General features: G+C 40.0%; 1 protein-coding gene across 12 annotated transcripts in view; it reads left to right on the top strand.

The window, feature by feature from the left end:
* Positions 1–58: 58 nt before the first annotated feature.
* The window catches only part of MPHOSPH9 (M-phase phosphoprotein 9), a 58,488-nt gene continuing 37,087 nt past the window's right edge, over positions 59–21,459 (top strand). For 4 of the 12 annotated variants that reach the window (XM_058531283.1, XM_058531287.1, XM_058531293.1 and 1 more), the window contains exons 1-7: positions 2,492–2,620; positions 5,948–6,101; positions 13,310–13,399; positions 13,610–14,133; positions 15,056–15,179; positions 19,522–19,612; positions 21,301–21,401. In XM_058531283.1, coding sequence (XP_058387266.1) covers positions 2,514–2,620; positions 5,948–6,101; positions 13,310–13,399; positions 13,610–14,133; positions 15,056–15,179; positions 19,522–19,612; positions 21,301–21,401 — 1,191 coding nt within the window. In that variant the 5' untranslated portion in view covers positions 2,492–2,513. The other 8 variants (XM_058531284.1, XM_058531286.1, XM_058531291.1 and 5 more) reach the window with 8 other exon arrangements.

Here is a 21,459-nt window from a genome sequence, read left to right on the forward strand (position 1 = left end):
CGCCCCCTTCTGAGCAGCCAATCGCAGGCAAGACGCTGGGCGCGCGCACGCTCCCTCGATTTTAACGGTCGCGAGAGGCCTCGCTGGCTTGACCCTGACATCGGCAGAGGGAGCGGCGGCCAGGTAAGCGACCACCGGTCTGCGGGGAGCTGCCAGTCGCGGGGGACAGGGGACAAGATTTAGAAGACATGGTCTTAGCGGAGCCCCGAGGGTGCCGATGGGCTAGGGCGGGGGTGAGACGACGGCCACAGGACGAAACCCTTCCACAGCCCGCGGGTGTGTGGGGGCTTGGCGGCGGCCGTACGCCTTTTCTAGATGCCCTTGAGTGACACCCGCGCGGCCCAATCGCAGAGCGCCTCTTCCGAGGGGCGGGGGGGCTTGTGGGATTTTTCTTTTCTTTTTTTTTGACGAGCTTCCTCCGCTCACTTTGGGTATCACGGTTGTAGTTGTTGGAGCGGTGGCTTTTGCCCAGCCTCTTGCTATCTACAATTTAGGCGACTGCGTGGGTTCTCTCTCGCCTTCCCCCTTTGACCCAGGAGCCGCCACCAGCAATTGAGGTCTGGCTGAGAGCGCGAGAATGTCAGGATCTGGCCTCAAAACCTCTGAAATCATCTCTTCATTCTCCCTGTCAGGCTCCCAACCGAACAGAACGCCTGGTTAACTTTTATATTATCAGCGGACCTCGCTCAGTCGGTCCTTTTTTCTCTGATTCCCTTTTTTGTTAGGGGTTGGGGGGCCCCAAACTATCATATTTTGTTTGGGAAATATAACAATGTCTCTATGTTTGTATCCATTCTCCATCAAGTTTCTTTTTAAATTTTGCATTGTGTATCGGTCCCCTCCCCCCGCCCCCGCCTGCTGGAGAAGCATCATTGCATTTCAGGTGGTTTTCCATCTGGATCTCCTGCATCCGGATTACCGCAGGGGAAATAATAGATGGGGTTGCAGATCCTCGTCCCTGGAGAGCTTGTGTTTTCCTGGTAGAAGAGCAAGGTGATTTGAATCCAGGTGTTTTCGTGCCAGTTGGAAGGTGCAGCCCCTGACGCTTTCAATACTCTGTTTGTCGTTGACGACGGGCTGAGCCACTGGGGAGAAATCCATTTAGTTAGGTCCGGTTACCCTTGGCTTTCACACCTGTCCCCGAAGGAAATGGTTCCTTTATGAGCTGATGTTTTTAAGGTTGTGCTTTGTAAAACCAGACCCTAGGCAGTGGGAACCTGGAGGAACCAGAATAAGAGATAATTTTCCTCTATTGCGCTCCCTGAACTTTCCATTTTGTAAGCAGTATAGGTTTTCTTTCTTTTTCCCTTGCTCGCTTGCTTTTTCTTTTAAATACATGAATTCCCTAAGAAGGAGGCCTATTTGACTTGTTACAGCCAATTTGCGTCTCTACACCTAGCTTCAGTTAAATTTTAGTTGACCTGGCAAATAGTTTATTTTTTACAGAGGTAATACACCCATAGAATACAAAAGTCTGTGTTCTGCAAAAGGCATTTTTTGCACCCCCCGCCTTCCAGCCGGTGGGGAAACAACCATTGTTAACAGTTTAATTGGCTGTTTTCACTACTAAATTAAATACTAAGTAGTTCCCATTCATCTATTCACTGTATAAATCAACAAGCGTGGATACCTGCTAGAATTTATTAAACAAATGAATAAAGCATGTAAGTATTCCAATTGTTACATAGTAGAATTGTGTCTAGAACCTTGATTATTAAACACATAAAATTCTGAAATATTACCTGAAAAAGATAATGCTACTTTTGCAAATCACCCTTATTGTAGATTTTTTTATTGAGATATAATTCACATACCATAAAATTCACTCTTTTAAAGTGTACACTTCGGTGTTGTTTTTATATATCCAGAGTTGTGCAACTGACACTGTTGTCTAATTCCAGAACTTTTCATGACCTCAAAAAGACACCCCATACCCATTTCAGTCATTCCCCTTCTCTCCTTCCCCCAGCTCCTGACAACCGTTAATCTACTTTCTGTCTCTGTAGATTTGCCTATTCTATCTATTTCGAATAAATGCAGTCATATAACACATGGTCTTTTATTGAGCTTCTTTTACTTAGCATAATGTTTTCAATGTTCATCCACATTGTAGTATATATCACTACTTCATTCCTTTTTATGGCTGAAAAATATTCCATTATATGGATACACCACATTTGTTTATCCATTCATCAGTTGATGGACATTTGGGTTGTTTCTGCATTTTGGCTATTATGAATAATGTGCTATCCTTAATGTAGATTTGTGTGAAATGATCAAGGTTTCCAAAAATGAAAAGACAGTTGCTAGGTTTAGAGGCTTTTTATAGTAGTACTTTTTTCCTCGTTCATTTTCAGACTCTTGGGAGCTTAGGATATTTCACAGTTCAGAATGTTAGCAACTGAAAATGCCTGTAGATGATGAAGCATCTGAAGATGACTCGGATTCAGTTTCTTCAAACAGTGAAAAAACCTACATTTTCCAGTAAGAGAGTATAACAATTTCTGTACACTATGGAAGATTTTGACTTGGTGAAATCCTTACAAAAAACTTCATCTTCTGTAGAATCTGATATAAAAAATTCTCCCCATTCTCTTGGACTGAACTTAAATACTAATAGGTAAGAATGAGATAGATAGATTTTTTTTTAAATGTAACAACAAAGCAAAATAGCTTTATTTGCATAGTTTACCAATTTATCCAAATAGTGTCATAGTTACTGATTTGCATAAAAAAAAAAACTATGATCAGGAACTGTTTAGGGACAGTTATTAAGAATAGTTTTAGTCCTTCCATGATTTTCGTTTATCCCAGAGATGAGTACTTTTGCGTGGGGAACATTGTGAAAGAGAGCTTGTTTTGCTAGTTGTAGTTTTCTTTACGCTTTTTTTGTTTTTGGTAAATTACAAATATATCTTTAAAATTTAGTTGCCTAAATATTGTTTCTACATTTTTAAATTAACAAGGCAGGTAGGGGCCGGCCTGGTAGCGTAGCGGTTAATTCTCGTGCATCGCTTCCGTGGCCCGGGGTTTGCAGGTTTGGATCCCAGGCGCGAACCGACACACCACTTGTCAAGCCATGCTGTGGTGGCGTCCCATATAAAGTAGAGGAGGATGGGCACGGATGTTAGCCCGGGGCCAGTCTTCCTCAGCAAAAAAAGAGGAGGATTAGGCATCGGAAGTTAGCTCAGGGCCGATCTTCCTCACACACACAAAAAACAAGACAAATAATGTTTAATATTGCAGAAATACCTCACCAATTTGGGAAGTAGCAATTAAAGTTGAATACTAGGAAGTAAGCAAAAAAACAGACACTGAGTTGACAAAATAGATGCTGTCAAACAATGCATTTTCTTTCTTTTTTTTTTTTTTTTTTGTGAGGAAGATCAGCCCTGAGCTAACATCCATGCTAATCCTCCTCTTTTTGCTGAGGAAGACCAGCTCTGAGCTAACATCTATTGCCAGTCTTCCTCCTTTTTTTTTTCCCCCCAAAGCCCCAGTAGATGGTTGTATGTCATAGTTGCACACCCTTCTAGTTGCTGTATGTGGGACACGGCCTTAGCATGGCCGGAGAAGCGGTGTAGTTGGTGCGCACCGGGGATCCGAACTCCGGGCCGCTGGTAGCGGAGTGTGTGCACTTAACCACTAAGCCACGGGGCCAGCCCTGCATTTTCTTTTTAAACTATCCCATGTTTGGTTTGTTTTTAATCAGAGGCAGTTTACGCTCATTTTCTACATAGTCTGAGAAGCTCGATTATTTGGTTTCTAAATTTATGGTATCTTAAAAACAGGAAAGAGGCTGGGACCATGAGAGAGGAGATCAACTATAAAAAGCAGGTCCAATAAAATAAAAACACAGCAGTCTGGGGCTACTAGTAAAGAGCAAATATCTTTAACACAATAGGTCTTGAAGAAATTGTGTTATTATAAATAACTAAATAAATTCCTTTAAAAATGTGTTCATTCTCTGCCCTCCTTGGGAAAAATTTAAGGCCGCCTACAAGAAAGTATAAAATCAAAGAAAGCATAAATTAGAGTGAAAGGGGAAAAAAAAAGTGTAAAAAAAAAAAAAATGTGGGAAAGGGCCCAGAAGAGATGTCTGCCGTCCCAATCTAAACCCACTTGCTGCAAGTTGGCGACACTTTTTGTTTCCTGTATCATTTGGTGGCCCCTTTGAAGCCCACTTCTGGAAGAAATCCCTTTTTTTTTTTTTTTAAACAGTTTTATTTATTTATTTTGTGAGGAAGATCAGCCCTGAGTTAACATCCATGCTAATCCTCCTCTTTTTGCTGAGAAAGACTGGCTCTGAGCTAACATCTGTTGCCAGTCCTCCTCCTTTTTTCCCCAAAGCCCTAGTAGATAGTTGTATGTCATAGTTGCACATCCTTCTAGTTGCTGTATGTGGGACGTGGCCTGAGCATGGCCAGAGAAGCGGTGCGTCGGTGCGCGCCCGGGATCCGAACCCGGGCTGCCAGTAGCAGAGCGCACGCACTTAACCGCTAAGCCACGGGGCCGGCCCGAAATCCCTTTTAGAACATAGGGTTTGATTTGCTTGGAGGAGCCTAAATGTCCCTTACTAATGAAAGTTATGTAACTGAACTTGTCTCCCTTTTCATTGTGACTGGCAGTTAAATTGGCCACATTTAAACTTATTACACAACTATATAAACCCGATAGGACAACATGCTATATTCTTTCCCTTGAATTTTTATTAATGTTTTCTCTCATCCTAACTCTTATTATTTTACTATTTTCATTAGCGTCCTCTTTTTTTACAAATTCTTTGTGAAACAAAGCAGAGTATCAATAGATAAATGAAAATGACCTTTCAGTGATTGGAATTTATTTATTTATTTTTATTTATTTTTTTATAATTTTATTTATTTATTTTTTCTCCCAAAGCCCCGGTAGATAGTTGTATGTCATAGCTGCACATCCTTCTAGTTGCTGTATGTGGGACGTGGCCTCAGCATGGCCGGAGAAGCGGTGCGTCGGTGCGCACCCGGGATCCGAACTGGGCCGCCAGCAGCAGAGCACGTGCACCCAACCGCTAAGCCACGGGGCGGGCCCCTCAGTGATTGGAATTTAAATACATTTTAATGTCCTTAATTATGCTTTGTGTTTTTATAAAACAAATCTGAAATAAACTCATCTCAAATTTGGAAAAGCAGTCCTCCTGGAAAGAATCAATGCTATTTTACACACTGAATAGGCTAAATAAGTCCTGAATATTTGCTGCTAATTTGCTCCGCACAACTTTTATTCAAAGGTAGTGCAGGGCTGGCCCCGTGGCTTAGCTTAATAAGTGCGCGCACTCCGCTACTGGTGGTCCGGGTTCGGATCCGGGCGCGCACCAACACACTGCTTCTCCGGCGGTGCTGAGGCCGCGTCCCACATGCAGCAACTAGAAGGATGTGCAGCTGTGACATACAACTATCTTCCGGGGCTTTGGGGGAAAAATAAATAAATAAAAATTAAAAAAAAAAAACAAAAAAACAAAGGTAGTGCAAAGATAAGCATCAGTTTATCACACCAAATTAGGGGGATCCAATTAACAAGGCTTGACTAATTCTGGGTAGTGGAGGAAGAATCTCTGTTACAATAAAGGGCTGTTCTTTAAATGGAGTGAAATAATCCTCTGGAATAATTTAGACTGGAGAAGCTTGAAATTTTTCTAATTGTTCAGCAGAAATTTTTATATTCTACTGGTTCTCTCACTTTTGAAGAAAGTCTTTTTGTTGTATTTTTAAGAAGATAAATGCTGTCTGTTTTTTTACTGCTATTTTCTTTTCTTGGACAAACTTGTGATCAGATTTTCAACAAATGAGGTGCCATTAAGAAAGATTAAATAACAGTGGTTTTGTACTGCTCTGCTAAATCTTGAACTGAATTATTCAACACTTTGGTAGAATGAAGAAAACCGTTTGAATTATTTATGTTTCAACAGAAGTAGTCCCCACCTTAGTACAAATGGCGTGTCCTCTTTCTCAGGGAAGACCAGACCATCTGTAATTCAAGGTACAGTTGAAGTCCTAACCTGTTTAATGCAAGAGCTACAAAACAGTGGAAAGACTGATTCGGAACTTTGGAAAAACTGTGAGGTATCTAGTTTTGTTTTATTTTTGGAATTTTAAAATATTTATAAACGTGCCTCTACTAAACTCTAAATTATTAGAAATTTATATGCTGAAGAGCCTGATGCTTACGTTATTGCTAAAGTAAGGTGATTGAGTATATTAATTAGGGAACAATATTGAATGAATGTGATAAAGATGATCAAAAGTATGTTTTACCAATATATTAGTGATTAGACATACTAATGTGTATTTAAAATGTAAACTAAAACGTCTTTTAGAGAAATGAGAATTCCAAAATTATTAATATTGGTTTTAATCCTAATGTTTTAAGTAACTCATATGGAATTGTCATCATTTTGAAAAACCTAAATCCACTTTGAAATATTTGAATGCTGTAATTATCAATTAAGACTTCTATTTAGGGGCCAGCCCCGTGGCTTAGCGGTTAAGCGCACGCGCTCTGCTGCTGGCGGCCCCGGTTCGGATCCCGGGCGTGCACCGACGCACCGCTTCTCTGGCCGTGCTGAGGCCGTGTCCCACATACAGCAACTAGAAGGATGTGCGGCTATGACATACAACTATCTACTGGGGCTTTGGGGGGAAAAAAAATAAATAAATAAAATCTTTAGAAAAAAAAGGCTTCTATTTAGTATCTTGTCACATTTAGCTGTGATAGATTGAGTTACATTGATTTTTCAGGTCATACAACTATCTACTGGGGCTTTGGGGGGAAAAAAGTAAATAAATAAAATCTTTTAAAAAAAAAGGCTTCTATTTAGTACCTTGTCACATTTAGCTGTGATAGATTGAGTTACATTGATTTTTCAGGTCAGTGGTCCTTTCTTTGGTCCATAGGTTAAATTGTGATATAAAAACTTAACAGTTAAAATAATACTTGTGTATATAAATTTTGTTTCATAGAATGATGCCCAAGATAGACTTTTCCAAGGCTAGATTTGGTAATGCTTCATACAAATGTATAAAACATTATTATTATTAAATTCTTTATTTAGAGTGTAGGTTTTAAATGTTAATTGTATGTTTAAAACCATAATTTGTGTTATTTTTTATAATTTTATTTATTTATTTATTTTCCCCCAAAGCCCCAGTAGATAGTTGTATGTCATAGCTGCACATCCTTCTAGTTGCTGTATGTGGGACGCGGCCTCAGCATGGCCGGAGAAGTGGTGCGTCGGTGCACACCCGGGATCCGAACCCGGGCCGCCAGCAGCGGAGCACGAGCACTTAACCGCTAAGCCACGGCGCCGGCCCTGTGTTATTTTTTAGAATGTAGAATAAATGGAATGAAAGAGTACCTGATTTAAGAATTTAGTAATGGCCACCTCTCAGTGTAATTACTTATATTCCTTATTCATAATTAGTGAAGTTATAAAAATGACTATTATTGTAAACTTTAAAAAAATTGAGGGGCCGGCTGGGTGGCGCAAGCGGTTAAGTGCACGCGCTCTGCTGCGGCGGCCCGGGGTTCACCGGTTCGGATCCCGGGCGCGCACAGATGCACTGCTTGTCAAGCCGTGCTGTGGCAGCATCCCATATAAAGCGGAGGAAAATGGGCAAGGATGTCAGCCCAGGGCCAGTCTTCCTCAGCAAAAAGAGGAGGATTGGCAGATGTTAGCTCAGGGCTGATCTCCTCACACACACACACAAAAAATTGAGTTTTAAGTTATGTTTTTCTGTATAACAATCAGTATGTGCTACTGCCAAAGACCTATAAAATGCCGTTGTAAAATGACGCAATTAAAAATGGAATGTTTTATGAAACGTTTCCCCTGACATACTTATTTGTTAGCTTACAATACCTGAATTAACATGTTTTTAAAAAATGAGGCATTGACTGAGATTGGATTGGTGGTTACCAGAGGGGAGGGGGGAGGGAGTAGGGCAAAAGGGATAATTCGGCACATGTGTGTGGTGATGGGTTGTAATTAGTATTTGGGTGGTGAACATGATGTAATCTATGCAGAAATAGAAGTATAATGATGTACACCTGAAATTTATACAATGTTATAAAGCAATGTTACTGCAATAAACAAAAAATTAAAAAAAAAAATGAGGCATTACCTCAATGTAGTTTGACTTATGGCAAATTCATGTCAGACTAGAAATTGTTACTTTTAATACTTTTAAATCAACATTTTAAATCAGAATCAGAATATATTTGTGAATTTAAGGCAGTTTTTTTTTTTTTTTTTTTGTGAGGAAGATGAGCCCTGAGCTAACATCCGTGCCAATCCTCCTCTTTTTGCTGAGGAAGACCGGCTCTGAGCTAACATCTATTGCCAATCCTCCTCCTTTTTTTCCCCAAAGCCCCAGTAGATAGTTGTATGTCATAGTTGCACATCCTTCTTAGTTGCTGTATGTGGGACGCCGCCTCAGCACGGCCAGATAAGCAGTGCATCATTGCGCACCCAGGATCTGAACCCAGGCCACCAGTAGTGGAGTGCGCGCACTTAACCGCCAAGCCACGTGGCCGGCCCCCAAGATACAGATTTTTATAAGCCAGAATACCAACCAGCTACTTACACCTTTTCACATTTGAACGAGTTTCTTTCTTTCTGCCCTTTCTTCTTCACCTGTGATATAACATTATTATTTTTATGTTTAGTAGTAATTGCTTAATTTTGGTAATGTAGACATGTAATTGATTATTCAGTGATGAATTTCTTAAGATATTTCTCACTTTGACAGAATATGAAATATCCTTCTGGCTCTTTCAGTAAAATTTCTTGAATATATTTAGTGTGTTTTGGCAGCATTTTCATATGCTACAAAAGCAAAATCCTCTGATGTTTTAGTGTAGCGCTTTAGAAAGAATGGGAGGGGTAAGGATTGTGCAAGTCGTATTCCTGACTCTCTTCTCTGAATTTCATGTTTTCACCTTCCTTTTGGAATAGTAATATTTGTCTGATTTCTACCACTTGTAAGGGACTAATCCACATTATTACACAAAACACAAAACCTTCCACAATTTGAATAGTGAAGAGCTCTGAAGCAGATCTTTTTTCTTTAGAATTCTTTTATCAGACTTTTCTCCTGGAATTTTTAAGTTTATCACTGCTTAAACTTGGGAAGATTATGTATTTTGATTCAATCGGGAAAGAATCTTTTAACACATTACATGGAAATACTTTAATACATTCTTAAATACTTGCTCATATTTCTGTGATTGTAAGAAAATTTCTTTTTCCAGTTCCACATATATGGAACTTGGAATGTAAGAAATTTTTAAAGCACATCATTAACTAATTTGTTTTAATTAGTTATTTTAGCATTTTAACTATTTAGCATTATTGATTATGTATATAATAGGAATGATTATATAATTATTATAATATCTATCATTTGTTGAGTGTCTTTTTGCCGGGCATTATACTAGACACTTTTGTCAGTGGCATTCAACCTTATTAGACGCAAAGCCCTCTTTTATAACAATTTTCAAAATAACATCAACTTATATTGTCCTGAAATGAAATTCACAGATGATATAACCTGCCTGTACCCACTTAAAAAAAATCAATATAATGTCTTAACTGTGATATAAAGGAGGAATAAAAGTTATTTATAATAAGATAATATATGTTTCACTATAAAAGTACCCAGGCACATCCATATTAGAAGACAGAATGAAGCAGTCTGGTGTTTACCTAAATGTAGACTTACCAGGAGTGCAGCAGCTGCAAACACAGACCAGTGCAGCCATGTTGTATTGATGATCCAGCACTGCAGCTGGTGACATGATTTTCTGAAATGGTGACCAATTTCTGATAAAGTTCTGAAACAAACTTAAGATCTTGGTAGTTGCATTCCTGGACAATTTGGTGATTTGAAAAATGTATGTGCAAAATGTATGTTATTTTTATAATATAAAATGGACACAGGACAGTTCTTCGTTGTGGAAGACTTGTCCTGAGATTTGCATCCCTGGACCTTGCCCACTAAATGCTAGTGGTGTTCCCCCATCTTTGTGACAACTATGACCTCACAGATTTTCAAAGTATAGTTCCCCCATTGAGATCACTGCTTTACCTTCCATGCATGTTTAAACTTAGAATTTGATTGTCCCAGCCATCTTGGAGGCTGTTATTCCACCATTATTATTCGTGTTTTATAAATTAAGAAACTGACGCACAAGAAATTAGGTTTACTTGTTCAACGCGACACAGGGTGTTAGTGGAGAGCTGGGAGTCAGACCTAAGATGTCAGAGCCTACGGGATATTTACCAGGCCAGACTGGAAATCCCATTCAGGCTAATAGCATCAAAAGACTTCATGTAGGGGGATGGCCCCTTGGCATTGTGGTTGTTTGTTGCACTCTGCTTCGGTGGCCCGGAATCATGGGTTTGGATCCTGGTTGCAGAGCTACACCGCCTGTCAGCCATGCTGTGGTGGCGACCCACATGCAAAGTAGAGGAAGATTGGCATAGGTGTTAGCTCAGGGCAAATCTTCCTTGGCAGAAAACAAAAAACAAAAAACTGCGTGTAGGGGAAAACTTTAATTAGATGCCATGTCCTCCAACAATATGTAAAATGCAGGTCACATAAATCATGTTAGTTTGAAGTGAATAATAGCCCTTCTTAATAATTAAGTGAATAATGTTATTCACTGCATTTATAATATTCTTAAATAAGTTTATTTAAAATTAAAATGTTAACTATAGCATCTGACTAGGAAGAATAAAATCTTCTCCATTAATTTATATCCTGAGTAATCTCTATTCCTCTGTATCCTAAATAAGAAAATGATAATAAGAATGTGATTAATATCAAATGTCTCACATAATACAAAGCCATTTTTGTTATGTAAGTTGTTATTCTATCACTATTGTAATTTAGTTTTATGTGAATAGTAACTTTATCAGGTTAAAAATAACCCCTAAAGTGTGTTGCTTAAGTTTAGTATAACTTATGAGAAAACTGCTGCCTGATTATTCCTTTTTTGTTTTGATTAATATAAGATACTTTATATTATAGGTAAGTGGAGAAGATAAGGAACTTAATGTGATCTAGCCTACCTTGTCCTGAAGTTAGTTGATTTAGAATTAATACTTCCTATCGGTACTGTCATATTTCATTTTGAAGGCTTCCTTTTCCAATCCTGAGGGTTTTTCCCCCTTCGCGTTAATACTGTTATACAGGTTTCAACTTATTTTTGTTGTGTATTATGGTTATATAACTGGCTTTCAGCATTATCATGAAAGGCCTCTGGAGTGTGTAGTCTGTAATACCAAGAAAAGTTCAGCTTGAAATATGCATTTTTATATTTTGTTTAGACTGTCTATCTGAGTGCCCACTCTTTCCTAGGCATTGTGTCCTAGGTGCTGGAAATAGAGTTGGGGCAGGTATAGGAGACAAGTTAACACAGTGAACACATGAGATACTTTCTGACTGTGGTAAATGCTGTGAAGGAAATAAACAGGATGACAAGAGAGTAACTGTTAGGATGGTTTGGAAAACTCTCTTTGAGAAGGTGACTGTTAAGCTGAACTTGCAGGATGGGAAGAAGCCAGCCATGTTAAGAGCTGAGGAGAGAGCTTTCCAGGCAGAGGGTACAGCAAGCACAAAGCGTTTGAGGTGGAAGACAGTTTTGGCCTGTTCAGGGAGCAGAGAGACGCCAGCGAGGCTGGTGTGGATCAAGCAAGGGACAGAGAGGGTGAGATGAAGTTGGGAGGTATGTATAGGCAGGTCATGCGGGCCCTGTAAGGGATGACAGGAGTGGGAAGACATTGAAAGGTTTTAGAAGGGAAGCTCGTTTTCATGTTAGCTGCTTATTAACATTGTATATTATTGTGTATAGTCTGTTACTGAAAGTCCACCAGCCTTGAGACTGAATTTAGCTTCCAGGGAGCTCCATGCCCCCTTTCCTCCCATGTTTTGGCTTAGTCTAGTTATAAGAGTACTAACTACTCTTGGGAGTCAGGATGGATCAGGACCTAAAAGTGTCCATGAAGGGAGTTATAGGCAGTTCCACAGGTTTTCAGAATCATTTTTCACTCCTTTTTCAGCTGCAGCGCTTTAAAACACTTTAACATCTGACTTTAAGAAGGGTTTTTTACTTAAAGAACAAATAAATTAGGAGTTGAATTCTCATAATAGCAAACTATTATTTTAAGATGGAGATGTGAAAAAGAATAAAGGAAATCTCATTTAAAATGGAGTCAGGGGATGGCCTGGTGGCGCAAGAGGTTAAGTGCGTGCGCTCCGCTGCGGTGGCCCGGGGTTCACCAGTTCGGATCCCAGGTGCGCGCTGACGCACCGCTTGGCAAGCCATGCTGTGGCGGCGTCCCATATAAAGTGGAGGAAGATGGGCACGGATGTTAGCCCAGGGCCAGTCTTCCTCAGCAAAAAAAAAAAAAAAAAAGGAGGATTGGCAGATGTTAGCACAAGACTTATCTTACACATACACACACACACACACACACACACACACACACACACACACACACACAAATAAAATGGAGTCGGGAGGCCAGAAGGGGGAACGCTCACTACTGCTGCTCGAGGTCAATTACAGACCCCAACAGGAAGGCATCAATTACAGACCTCCTCCAGGAAGAATGCTCCTTCGCCAAGGGCAAGCCCTACTGGTGGGAAACCGTCATCACCCTGCACTCTCACTTTCCTCAGTGGACTTTCTTTTAAAACAACCCCTCCCAACTTCCCCCTTTTTCTCTGTAGTAATGTTCCCTTCCTCTGTTTATTGGACTTGCCCATGGTTTTTGCTATAGCTTGCTTGTCCCAAATTGCAGTGTCTCTACTATTCCCAAATAAACCCATTTTGCTGGTAAAATAACTAGCTGTTTTATTTTTTATGACAACTTGGGATTCTTTTTCTGAGTACAACTCAGTGTTTAAGAAAATCATTAGCTGTATGAGGAAAGGAAGAGGAACTTAAGACAAATATGAAGTGTAACTCCTGGTTCTTGATTAATCAGAAATGATAGCAGATGACATCAAATTAAGATGCTGTTTGAAAAATGAGGTTTACCAGACCTTCAAGTTTACCCAGACCACAGGCTACATAAGAAAGGGGTACCCAAACCTATGTCCTTATATTTTTGCATTGAATATAGTTTTATAACTATTTAATTCAGCTTATAAATTTTACATTAAAGAATACATTTAAAAAAAGGCGGTTTCCCACTGGGGGAACATTTTTTGTTAAATATTAGGTTAAAAATGATTTCTAACTAAAATATTTTATAATTTAATAGGCCAGGTGGTTACAGCTATTCGATTTGGTGGAAAAACAATGCCAAGAACAGATAGTTGCCCAGCAGGAACAGTTTCACAACCAAATTCAAGTAAGTTATTATTTATATTGATTTTTTTTTTATATTGTAAGATTTGCAGAAGAACCAATTAATACTCTATCAGTTTTCTTTATAAACTAAAGATAAGCATACATATTATCTTTACAGTAATATATTTTTAAGCACAATATTTTTGTAACATTTATAAAAATGTGATGTTAATATACTTTCTTACCCAAATCTATAACTTTTTATTTTCAGCGTATACAAGAGGAGATTAAAAATTTAGTTAAGTTACAGACCAGTAATGCTTCCTGGGCTTCCTATGGTAGAAGTTCTTTAGGTAAACAAATATCTTCAGAAAGTCAAATGGGTTTTTTTTCTGAAAACAGTGAGAGAAATGAATCTGTTATCAGTTACCCTAAGTCGAAAGAACTTGAAATGCAGCAAGAAACAGCCACATCACAACCAGACTGCAATGTGGATAGTAGCTCAGTGAGCAGTGGGTATGGTACCTTTTGTGTCTCAGAATTAAATACCTACAAATCGGAGGACCCTCAAGAGTTCATGGAGCTCACCGAGGTTTCTAGAGGACGGTACGGAGCCCCTGTGGTGCAGACGGAGTCACCTGTAGATGGTGTAAAAAATAAGAGTTTTTATAGTCATACTACTGAAGAGTTTTGTGCACCTTTAAAGGAAGATATTCCCACTTTTCCTGGAGAATTTGAACACAGTTTTCTTGGTGAAAATAAGATTTCGGAAGTATACAGTGGAAAAACAAATAGGTGAGTAGAATTTCTCCATCATTTGAAGGGAGTTTTACTGGTTTATTACATTTAGAATCTAGTAAATAAAGCACCTTTTAGTTGAACTATAATAGAGATGTATTTGAACATATATCAGTTTTACCAAAGTCTTTTATGGTTTGTGGAAAATTGAAATAAACAAAGCACGTTATATACTGATGACATCTGACTTTCTTCCCATTTGCAATGTTATAAAACCACTAAGCACTTACGGTGGCAGGCCTTGCCACAAAAATACTTTTTATATTTTCTAGCCACTATAATCTTACTAAAAAGTAGAGAATGGTACTGTATCAACAGTGGAATTTTGCCACACATGTTCATATAATTTGAAACCAAAAATTATATACAAACGTGTAGTCAGTTTTATATTTTTTATATATAAGAAGAGATTTTGTAAGTTTAATGACATTATGATTGACCCAAGGGACTTTTTAGTAAAGGAAACTAAAGTAGTAAAGGCTGAATGTTTGTAAAGCAAATAATCCTTTAAAATTTGGGGGTTTACCCTAAACTTTCAGTTTTATATTTTTGAAATGTGTCATCTAAAGTTAGGTATTTAGGTGTAGCCACACAAATCTTTTGTGCCCACGAGTGTAATTATTAGTCCCTGTAAACAGATATGCTTTCTCAATGCTTGTGCTACTCGAAGGGGCCACTGGGGTGGTTTTTGTTCTCTCCCACGGCTGCAGACGATATGTATTGTTCATCACTGGTCTCTTTTTGTTTACTTTGTCTTTGGTAAAAGGGAATTTAAGTGAATCAATAAAAATCCATCCTCTCTCTGCTATTAGAAAAGCAAATCAAGGCATTTTCCATTGACTCGGTATCTGCCAGTGTTTAGATATATGTGTGAAGGACAGCATCTAGAGAGTAATTTTGGTTTTCTCTTTTTAAATAGTAAATCTATAACATCATGGGCACAAAAGCTGAAGCAGAACCAGCCAAAGAGAGCACATGCAGAAGACGGGTGTTCAAAATCTATGCAAGGAAGTGAGCAAACCAAGAAATCACCAACGGAGAAAGTAGGTGAAAAGTGCCTTTAGTCTGGCATGCTTCAGCTGCTGGTCGTTATGTTGGGTTTACCAACTGCTCATCAGCTTACATTTTTTGCCCTTTCTTTTGTGTTGTTCCTTTGTCCCATTGATATATCTTCCTTTTGGTGCCTCAAAGGGTGAGAAACAGTGATTTGCTGCAAGTATTGGTTTTGTAGTAGGCCAGAAATCAAAACTAGTGAGGGATAAAATACTATAAGAAATGAACCCTTTTTTTTGTGTGTGAGGAAGATCAGCCCTGTGCTAACATCTGCCAATCCTCCTTTTTTTTTTTTTTTTTTTTTGCTGAGGAAGGCTGGCCCTTGGCTAACATCCATGCCCCTCTTCCTCTGCTTTATATAGGACACCGCCACAGCATGGCTTAGCCGAGCGGTGCGTTGGTGTGGGCCTGGGATCTGAACCGGCGAACCCCGGGCCGCTGCAGCAGAGCGTGAGCACTTAACCGCTTGCGCCACAGGGCCGGCCCCAAGAAATGAACCGTTTTGGAAAGGTCCTAATTCTCTTTGTACTGCAAATGTTTATATTTAGCCAGAGAGTAATCCATTTAATTGTTTTTAGAAAACCCTCAGATAATTTATATTACTATTAAGTTGTAAGAAGTAGTACTGTATGTGTGAATGCTTTAAGATGCCTTTATAAAAAAATGTTGAAGTTTGGACAACTCTGAATTTATAATACAAATTGTAAGAGATTAAATTTTTAAATTCTGTGTGGCCCTTTGGCTAATGTAGCAGCTGCTTTCATTAAAGAGCTATAGATATTTAGTAAATTTCACATGTTTTTAAAGCCCTTTTTCCCTAAATTGTCATAGAATAACATTGTTTAGTATAATACATTGAAATTGCAAAATCAGGTTTCTCTACAAACTTGACCCCTTTAGAAATTGGCCATGTCTTGATCATCCTAAACATAGTCTTTCCATCATCCTATGAAAAAGATCTATTAAAGAAGGGAAGTCAAAAGAAGACAGTCACTCAGCCTCCACAAGGCACTATTTATTTGTCTTTTCTTCCAGTAGATTTTCTTTCTTCAGCCCGTGATACTTAGGCTTCCTAATATCACCGTTCTTTGAACTTAATCAGATTTCTATGGAGGAGGGAAGTGAAGGTCAAGAAAGCTGCATGAATCGCAGGCCTCCGGGGCCTAGACCGCCGTATAGTACTGCGTTGGTAGCACTCGTATTTTGCACCTGTGTGCCATCAAGGGTGATATATTCATTTTTTTTTTTTAAAGATTTTATTTATTTATTTTTCCCCCAAAGCCCCAGCAGATAGTTGTCTGTCATAGCTGCACATCTTTCTAGTTGCCGTATGTGGGACGCGGCCTCAGCATGGCCAGAGGAGCGGTGCGTCGGTGCACACCTGGGATCCAAACCCGGGCCGCCGGCAGCACAGCGCGCGCACTTAACCGCCAAGCCACGGGGCCGGCCCTGATATATTCTTGTTTGGTGTGGTAGCAGAAAAGTGTTTGGAAACTGGGGTCAAAGTTGCTTTTTGCATTGGAATAGGTTGGCAGAAAGAGAGAAGAATGGTTACATACATACTAGTTTCTTTTCTTCTGTTTTTTACCTTAACTGAAACTCAGTCTTGTGGAGACTTTTCCACTTCCAGTAAACTTTGAGTTTGTGGTATGTAACTTGGTGGATTCACTGGTTTTCTTGTCGTCTCTTGTGACTGTACTCAGTATTTGTTTGATGTAACACAGTGGTTGCCAAACTTTGCTGCACATGAGAGTCACCTGAGGAGCTTAAAAAATCTACTTATGCCGGGCTGCCAACCCCAGGTGGTCTGCCCTCTTTGGTGCGGGTGTGACCTGTGTATTGGGAGGTTTAAAAGCTCCTCAGATAATTCTCATGTGCTGAAAAGCATGGGATCCACTGGTCTAGCCCCATTTTTCTCCTTGACTTGGTGGAGAATCAGACCAACAGTGAAAGATCAGGCGCCTGGCTGAGAAACGCCCTTGGGGATAGGTCTGCCTAGTTGGTGCATGTTCTGCCTCTGGTGAAGTCAGAGGGTAGAGAGTGGAAGTTGTGATGAGGGGATGATTCCCTTTGAGGAGGATTTTTCCTTTTCTGTGATCATTTCCTGAACAAGTTTTCTTTTTTTTTTCTTTTTAAGGTGAATGATATTTTTGGTATTAAATCATTAGAGAAATCAAGTTTCTTTGATATTTCTGAGTTTTAAATCATTTTCAGGTAATGGTGGTTGGTGACTCAGAGACACCATGCCTGAAATGCATTTCTTACTGCATAGTTCTGAATCAAATTCTGTGGATTCACAAAAGTTGGAACTTTCCTCTATTTCGTCCTTTCTCTTCTCCCATTGTTTTTTACAGTTTCAGTTGAAATCTGGGAATCCTTATGATCAGAATTCTCTTGGGATCCAATTTTCTTTTTATACAGTGGTAGTTTATTTTGGGTCTTAGTTATTTTGAGGCACCTCTTGAAATTGGCTATTGTTGAGCATAAGGGTTTTCCAAAGCTCCAGTCGGTCTTTGTTTCCTTGGTTCTTTGTCTGGCACGGACTTGACATTACCGTTTTCCCTGCTGCGGGACTCGTGGTGGTTTTCAGATGGGCTGATAGACTGTTCCCGACACTGGTGAAGGTCCTTGCGCTGGGCTTAGGTCAGCTTCTTGGGAAGGGCTTTCCTTCGCACCATGCTTTGCTTTCTCAGTCAAAGCTGGGCCTGTTTTCTTCAGCCGAGGCCTTGTTTGCCCGGAGGAGCGCAGCGGGCAGCTGTGTGAGGTAAGCCGCCCTCCAGCCAGTGTTGTGTGTGTGTTGGCTGAGTGTGTTACAGTTTGTACCTCAGAATTGGGAAGAGGACAGTATTTTACTTGAGATTTTTCACTTAGTCTTCTCTGGTCACCTCTTCCTGATCTTTCAAGTGCTGAGACTTGACAGAAATTTGAACAGGTAGGAGTTTTAGAAGAGACAAAAGATGACCTAGGAATTTCTCTTTTGATGAAGAAGAGGCTAAGTGCTGCCTTAGAGGCTGACGTAGTAACCCTTCCTTGGTGTGGAGTGTCATCATCTCAGTGAGCTTTCATTTTTGAAATGGGTCCATGGATGGTTGTAAACAAATACAGCTTAAATGCTTTAACAGGAATTAAAAGTTTGATGATGATGGAACTGATAAGAAAAATTCTGGTAAAAATAGTCTTTTCACATATTTCTGTTTGGAAACATTTCTGTGACAATGCCAGAGATATTGTGAGGAGAGATTAGCTCAGAATTTTTATTAGAATTGATAAGTAAGCATTTTGAGCCTTTTCTGGCACTAGTAACCGTTTGTGTTGAAGATGTAGCCTACTATTGAAAGTTCGTATTAATTATTCTTTGCGTTTTTCAGAGTTGATTTGACTTATAAAAATGAATTGTTGTGGCTTTTACATTAATTTTTATACTAAATGACTTTAATTCTAGGCCCCTCAAATTTCTTTTGGAAGTAGATCACAAATTATAAATACATTTTCATTCTGAACTCATTAAATAACACCTGCTCCCAGTTTTCTCCTTGCAGCTCCACAGAAAACCAGAATAAACTTTTGTAAATTACATAGGCAAAGAAAATCCTGCACTGTTAATTCTTTTTTTTTTTTTTTTTTGGTGAGGAAGACCAGCCCTGAGCTAATGTCTGATACCAATCCTCCTCTTTTTGCTGAGGAAGATTGGCCCTGGGCTAACATCTGTGCCCATCTTCCTCTATTTTATATGGGACGCCGCCACAGCATGGCTTGACAAGTGGTGTGTTGGTGCGCGCCCGGGATCCCAACCTGTGAACCCCAGGCTACCAAAGCGGAGCGCGGGCATTTAACCGCTGCCCCACCAGGCCGGCCCCTGCATTGTTAATTCTTATCATTTTGCATTCTTGTAACCACGAGCTAAAGCCAGGCTCTTTCTTCATGAACCTCCTGAAGGTTTCTCTCCGCCTAGGTTTGACACTTGGGTCTCATTCCTTGGGTCAGCAGTTTGTGCCTAATGATTTTTTTTTTTTTTAAATATTTATTTATTTAGTGTGTGTGTGCGCACACACGCGCACGAGGAAGATCAGCCCTGAGCTAACATCCATGCCAATCCCCCTCTTCCCGCTGAGGGAAGACTGGCCCTGAGCTAACATCCGTGCCCATCTCCCTCTGCTTTACATGGGACGCCGCCACAGCATGGCCCAACAAGCGGTGCATCGGTGCGTGCCCGGGATCCCAACCTGGGCCGCCAACAGTGGAGCCCACGCACCTAACCGCTACGCCACGGGGCCGGCCCTGTGCCTAATGATTTTTAGCTGTCAGCTAATAGTTTTCTTTCTTGAATTGTAGTCTGATTTCACTGCTGCTACCCATCCTCGTGCTTTTTACCTCAATAAACCAGATGAGAGTCCAAATTCTTGGATATCTGATTCAGGAACAGGTATGATACTTATACTTTTAAAGAGTTGTTTTCTTTTTATGTAACAACTTGTCTGCATTTCGCATAGGATGATAATCATGTACAGTATATTTCAGTGGTTTCTGTAAATATATTATATGATTTGCCTCTGGTAGCTGTAACTTCCTTTTTTTTTTGTGAGGAAGATCAGTCCTGAGCTAACATCCATGCCAATCTTCCTCTTTTTTGCTGAGGAAGACTGGCCCTGAGCTAACATCTATTGCCAATCCTCCTTTTTTTCCCCGAAGCCGCAGTAGATAGTTGTATGTCATAGTTGCACATCCTTCTAGTTGCTGTATGTGGGATGCCACCTCAGCATGGCCTGACAAGTGGTGCGTTGGTGCGCACCCGGGATCTGAACCCGGGCCGCCAGTAGCGGAGCGTGCACACTTAACCACTAAGCCACAGGGCTGGCCCCTGAAACTTCCTTACTTGCCTTAATTTGTGTTACAAATTCTGTAAAGATGGACAAAAATACTTTTGCAGTTATTTCAAACAGCTGCAAAAATCATCTCAGCATTTTTCAGGTGTCCCAAAACGAATTAAGAAATTTAAACCCTCTGTGAGCCATTCTTAACTCTCCATGGTAAGCTTATTTTAGCTTTAATGGCTTTATATACTGACTCCTTTTGTTCCACAATCCCACGTCCAGTTCATCAGGAGGAATTAGCTCTGCTTTATGAAAATTGCTGGAACCCAGCCCACCTTCCTGCCATAACCCTCATGGAGCCCCCATCCTCTGTCACCTGGGCTCCTGCAGCTTCCTAACCAGCCTCCTTGCTCTCACTCTGGTACCTTCCATCTTCTCTGCACGGTAGCCAATGTGATCCTTTTTAGAGCTAGGTCAGATCATATGACTCCTCTGTTCAAAACTCTGCAGTGGTTTGGCTTCCCTTAGAATAATAGCCAGAGTCCTTACAGAGGCCCACAGGCCCAGCAAGATCTAGCTTGTTCTCTTTGACCTCACTTTATGCTGCTCTCTCCCTCTCTCTGCTCAGCAGGGAGGCTGTTTGCTCAAATATGCCAGGTGTGTTCTCATTTTAGGCCTTTTGCATTGGCTTCTTCCTGTACTTGGAATGTTCTTCCCCCATATATGGGGGAACTCCTTCGTATGTGGCTAAAATGGCCAACTTCTTAATTATTACCCTCGCAATGAGCCAACCCTGACCACCCTATTCAGAAAGAGCGCCTGCCCTCCCCCACCATGCTACATATGCTCTTTTACCTGATTTTTAACTTTTACCACCTTCTGACATACTGTATGTGCTGCGTGATTTACTTATTGTTCGTGTCTCACTCTTTCTGCTCCCCCAGCCTAGCAGAGTAAAAGCTCAATAAATATTCGAATTATTGAATTCTTTACATTTCTTCCATGTAAGTCTGTACTATTCATAAAGAAATTGTCTTTTAAAAATATTTTTTAAATTGCACTAGTTTATCTTGACTTTTAATATATTTCAGTTTTGAATATTTGGATCATTAAGTTAGGACCCTTCATGGTAAGGCATTTGTGTGAATCTTTTCCCATCCAAATTCAGCTTCCTGTATCTAGACAGCCAAAGACTAGTTACTTCCCTATTTCATTTTCTTTAGGTAGAAATAAATTATTCTAGAAAGCATTTTGTTTTCATTCCTCACTCTTTTCTATTCTGTCTGTTTGTCCACGTTAGGACTGACTCACTGGAAGCTGGAGAAGGACACGTATCACTCTTTGCCTGAGACTTCAGAGAAGGCGTTCACACCATCCTCCACTGATATGTCACCAAGCCAGGTAATTTAAAAACACATTGCGTGTGTGTATTTGCATTATACAATTGTAGTTAAGTAGT

Source organism: Diceros bicornis, chromosome 35 (assembly GCF_020826845.1).
Source record: "Diceros bicornis minor isolate mBicDic1 chromosome 35, mDicBic1.mat.cur, whole genome shotgun sequence".
Taxonomy (NCBI): domain Eukaryota; kingdom Metazoa; phylum Chordata; class Mammalia; order Perissodactyla; family Rhinocerotidae; genus Diceros; species Diceros bicornis.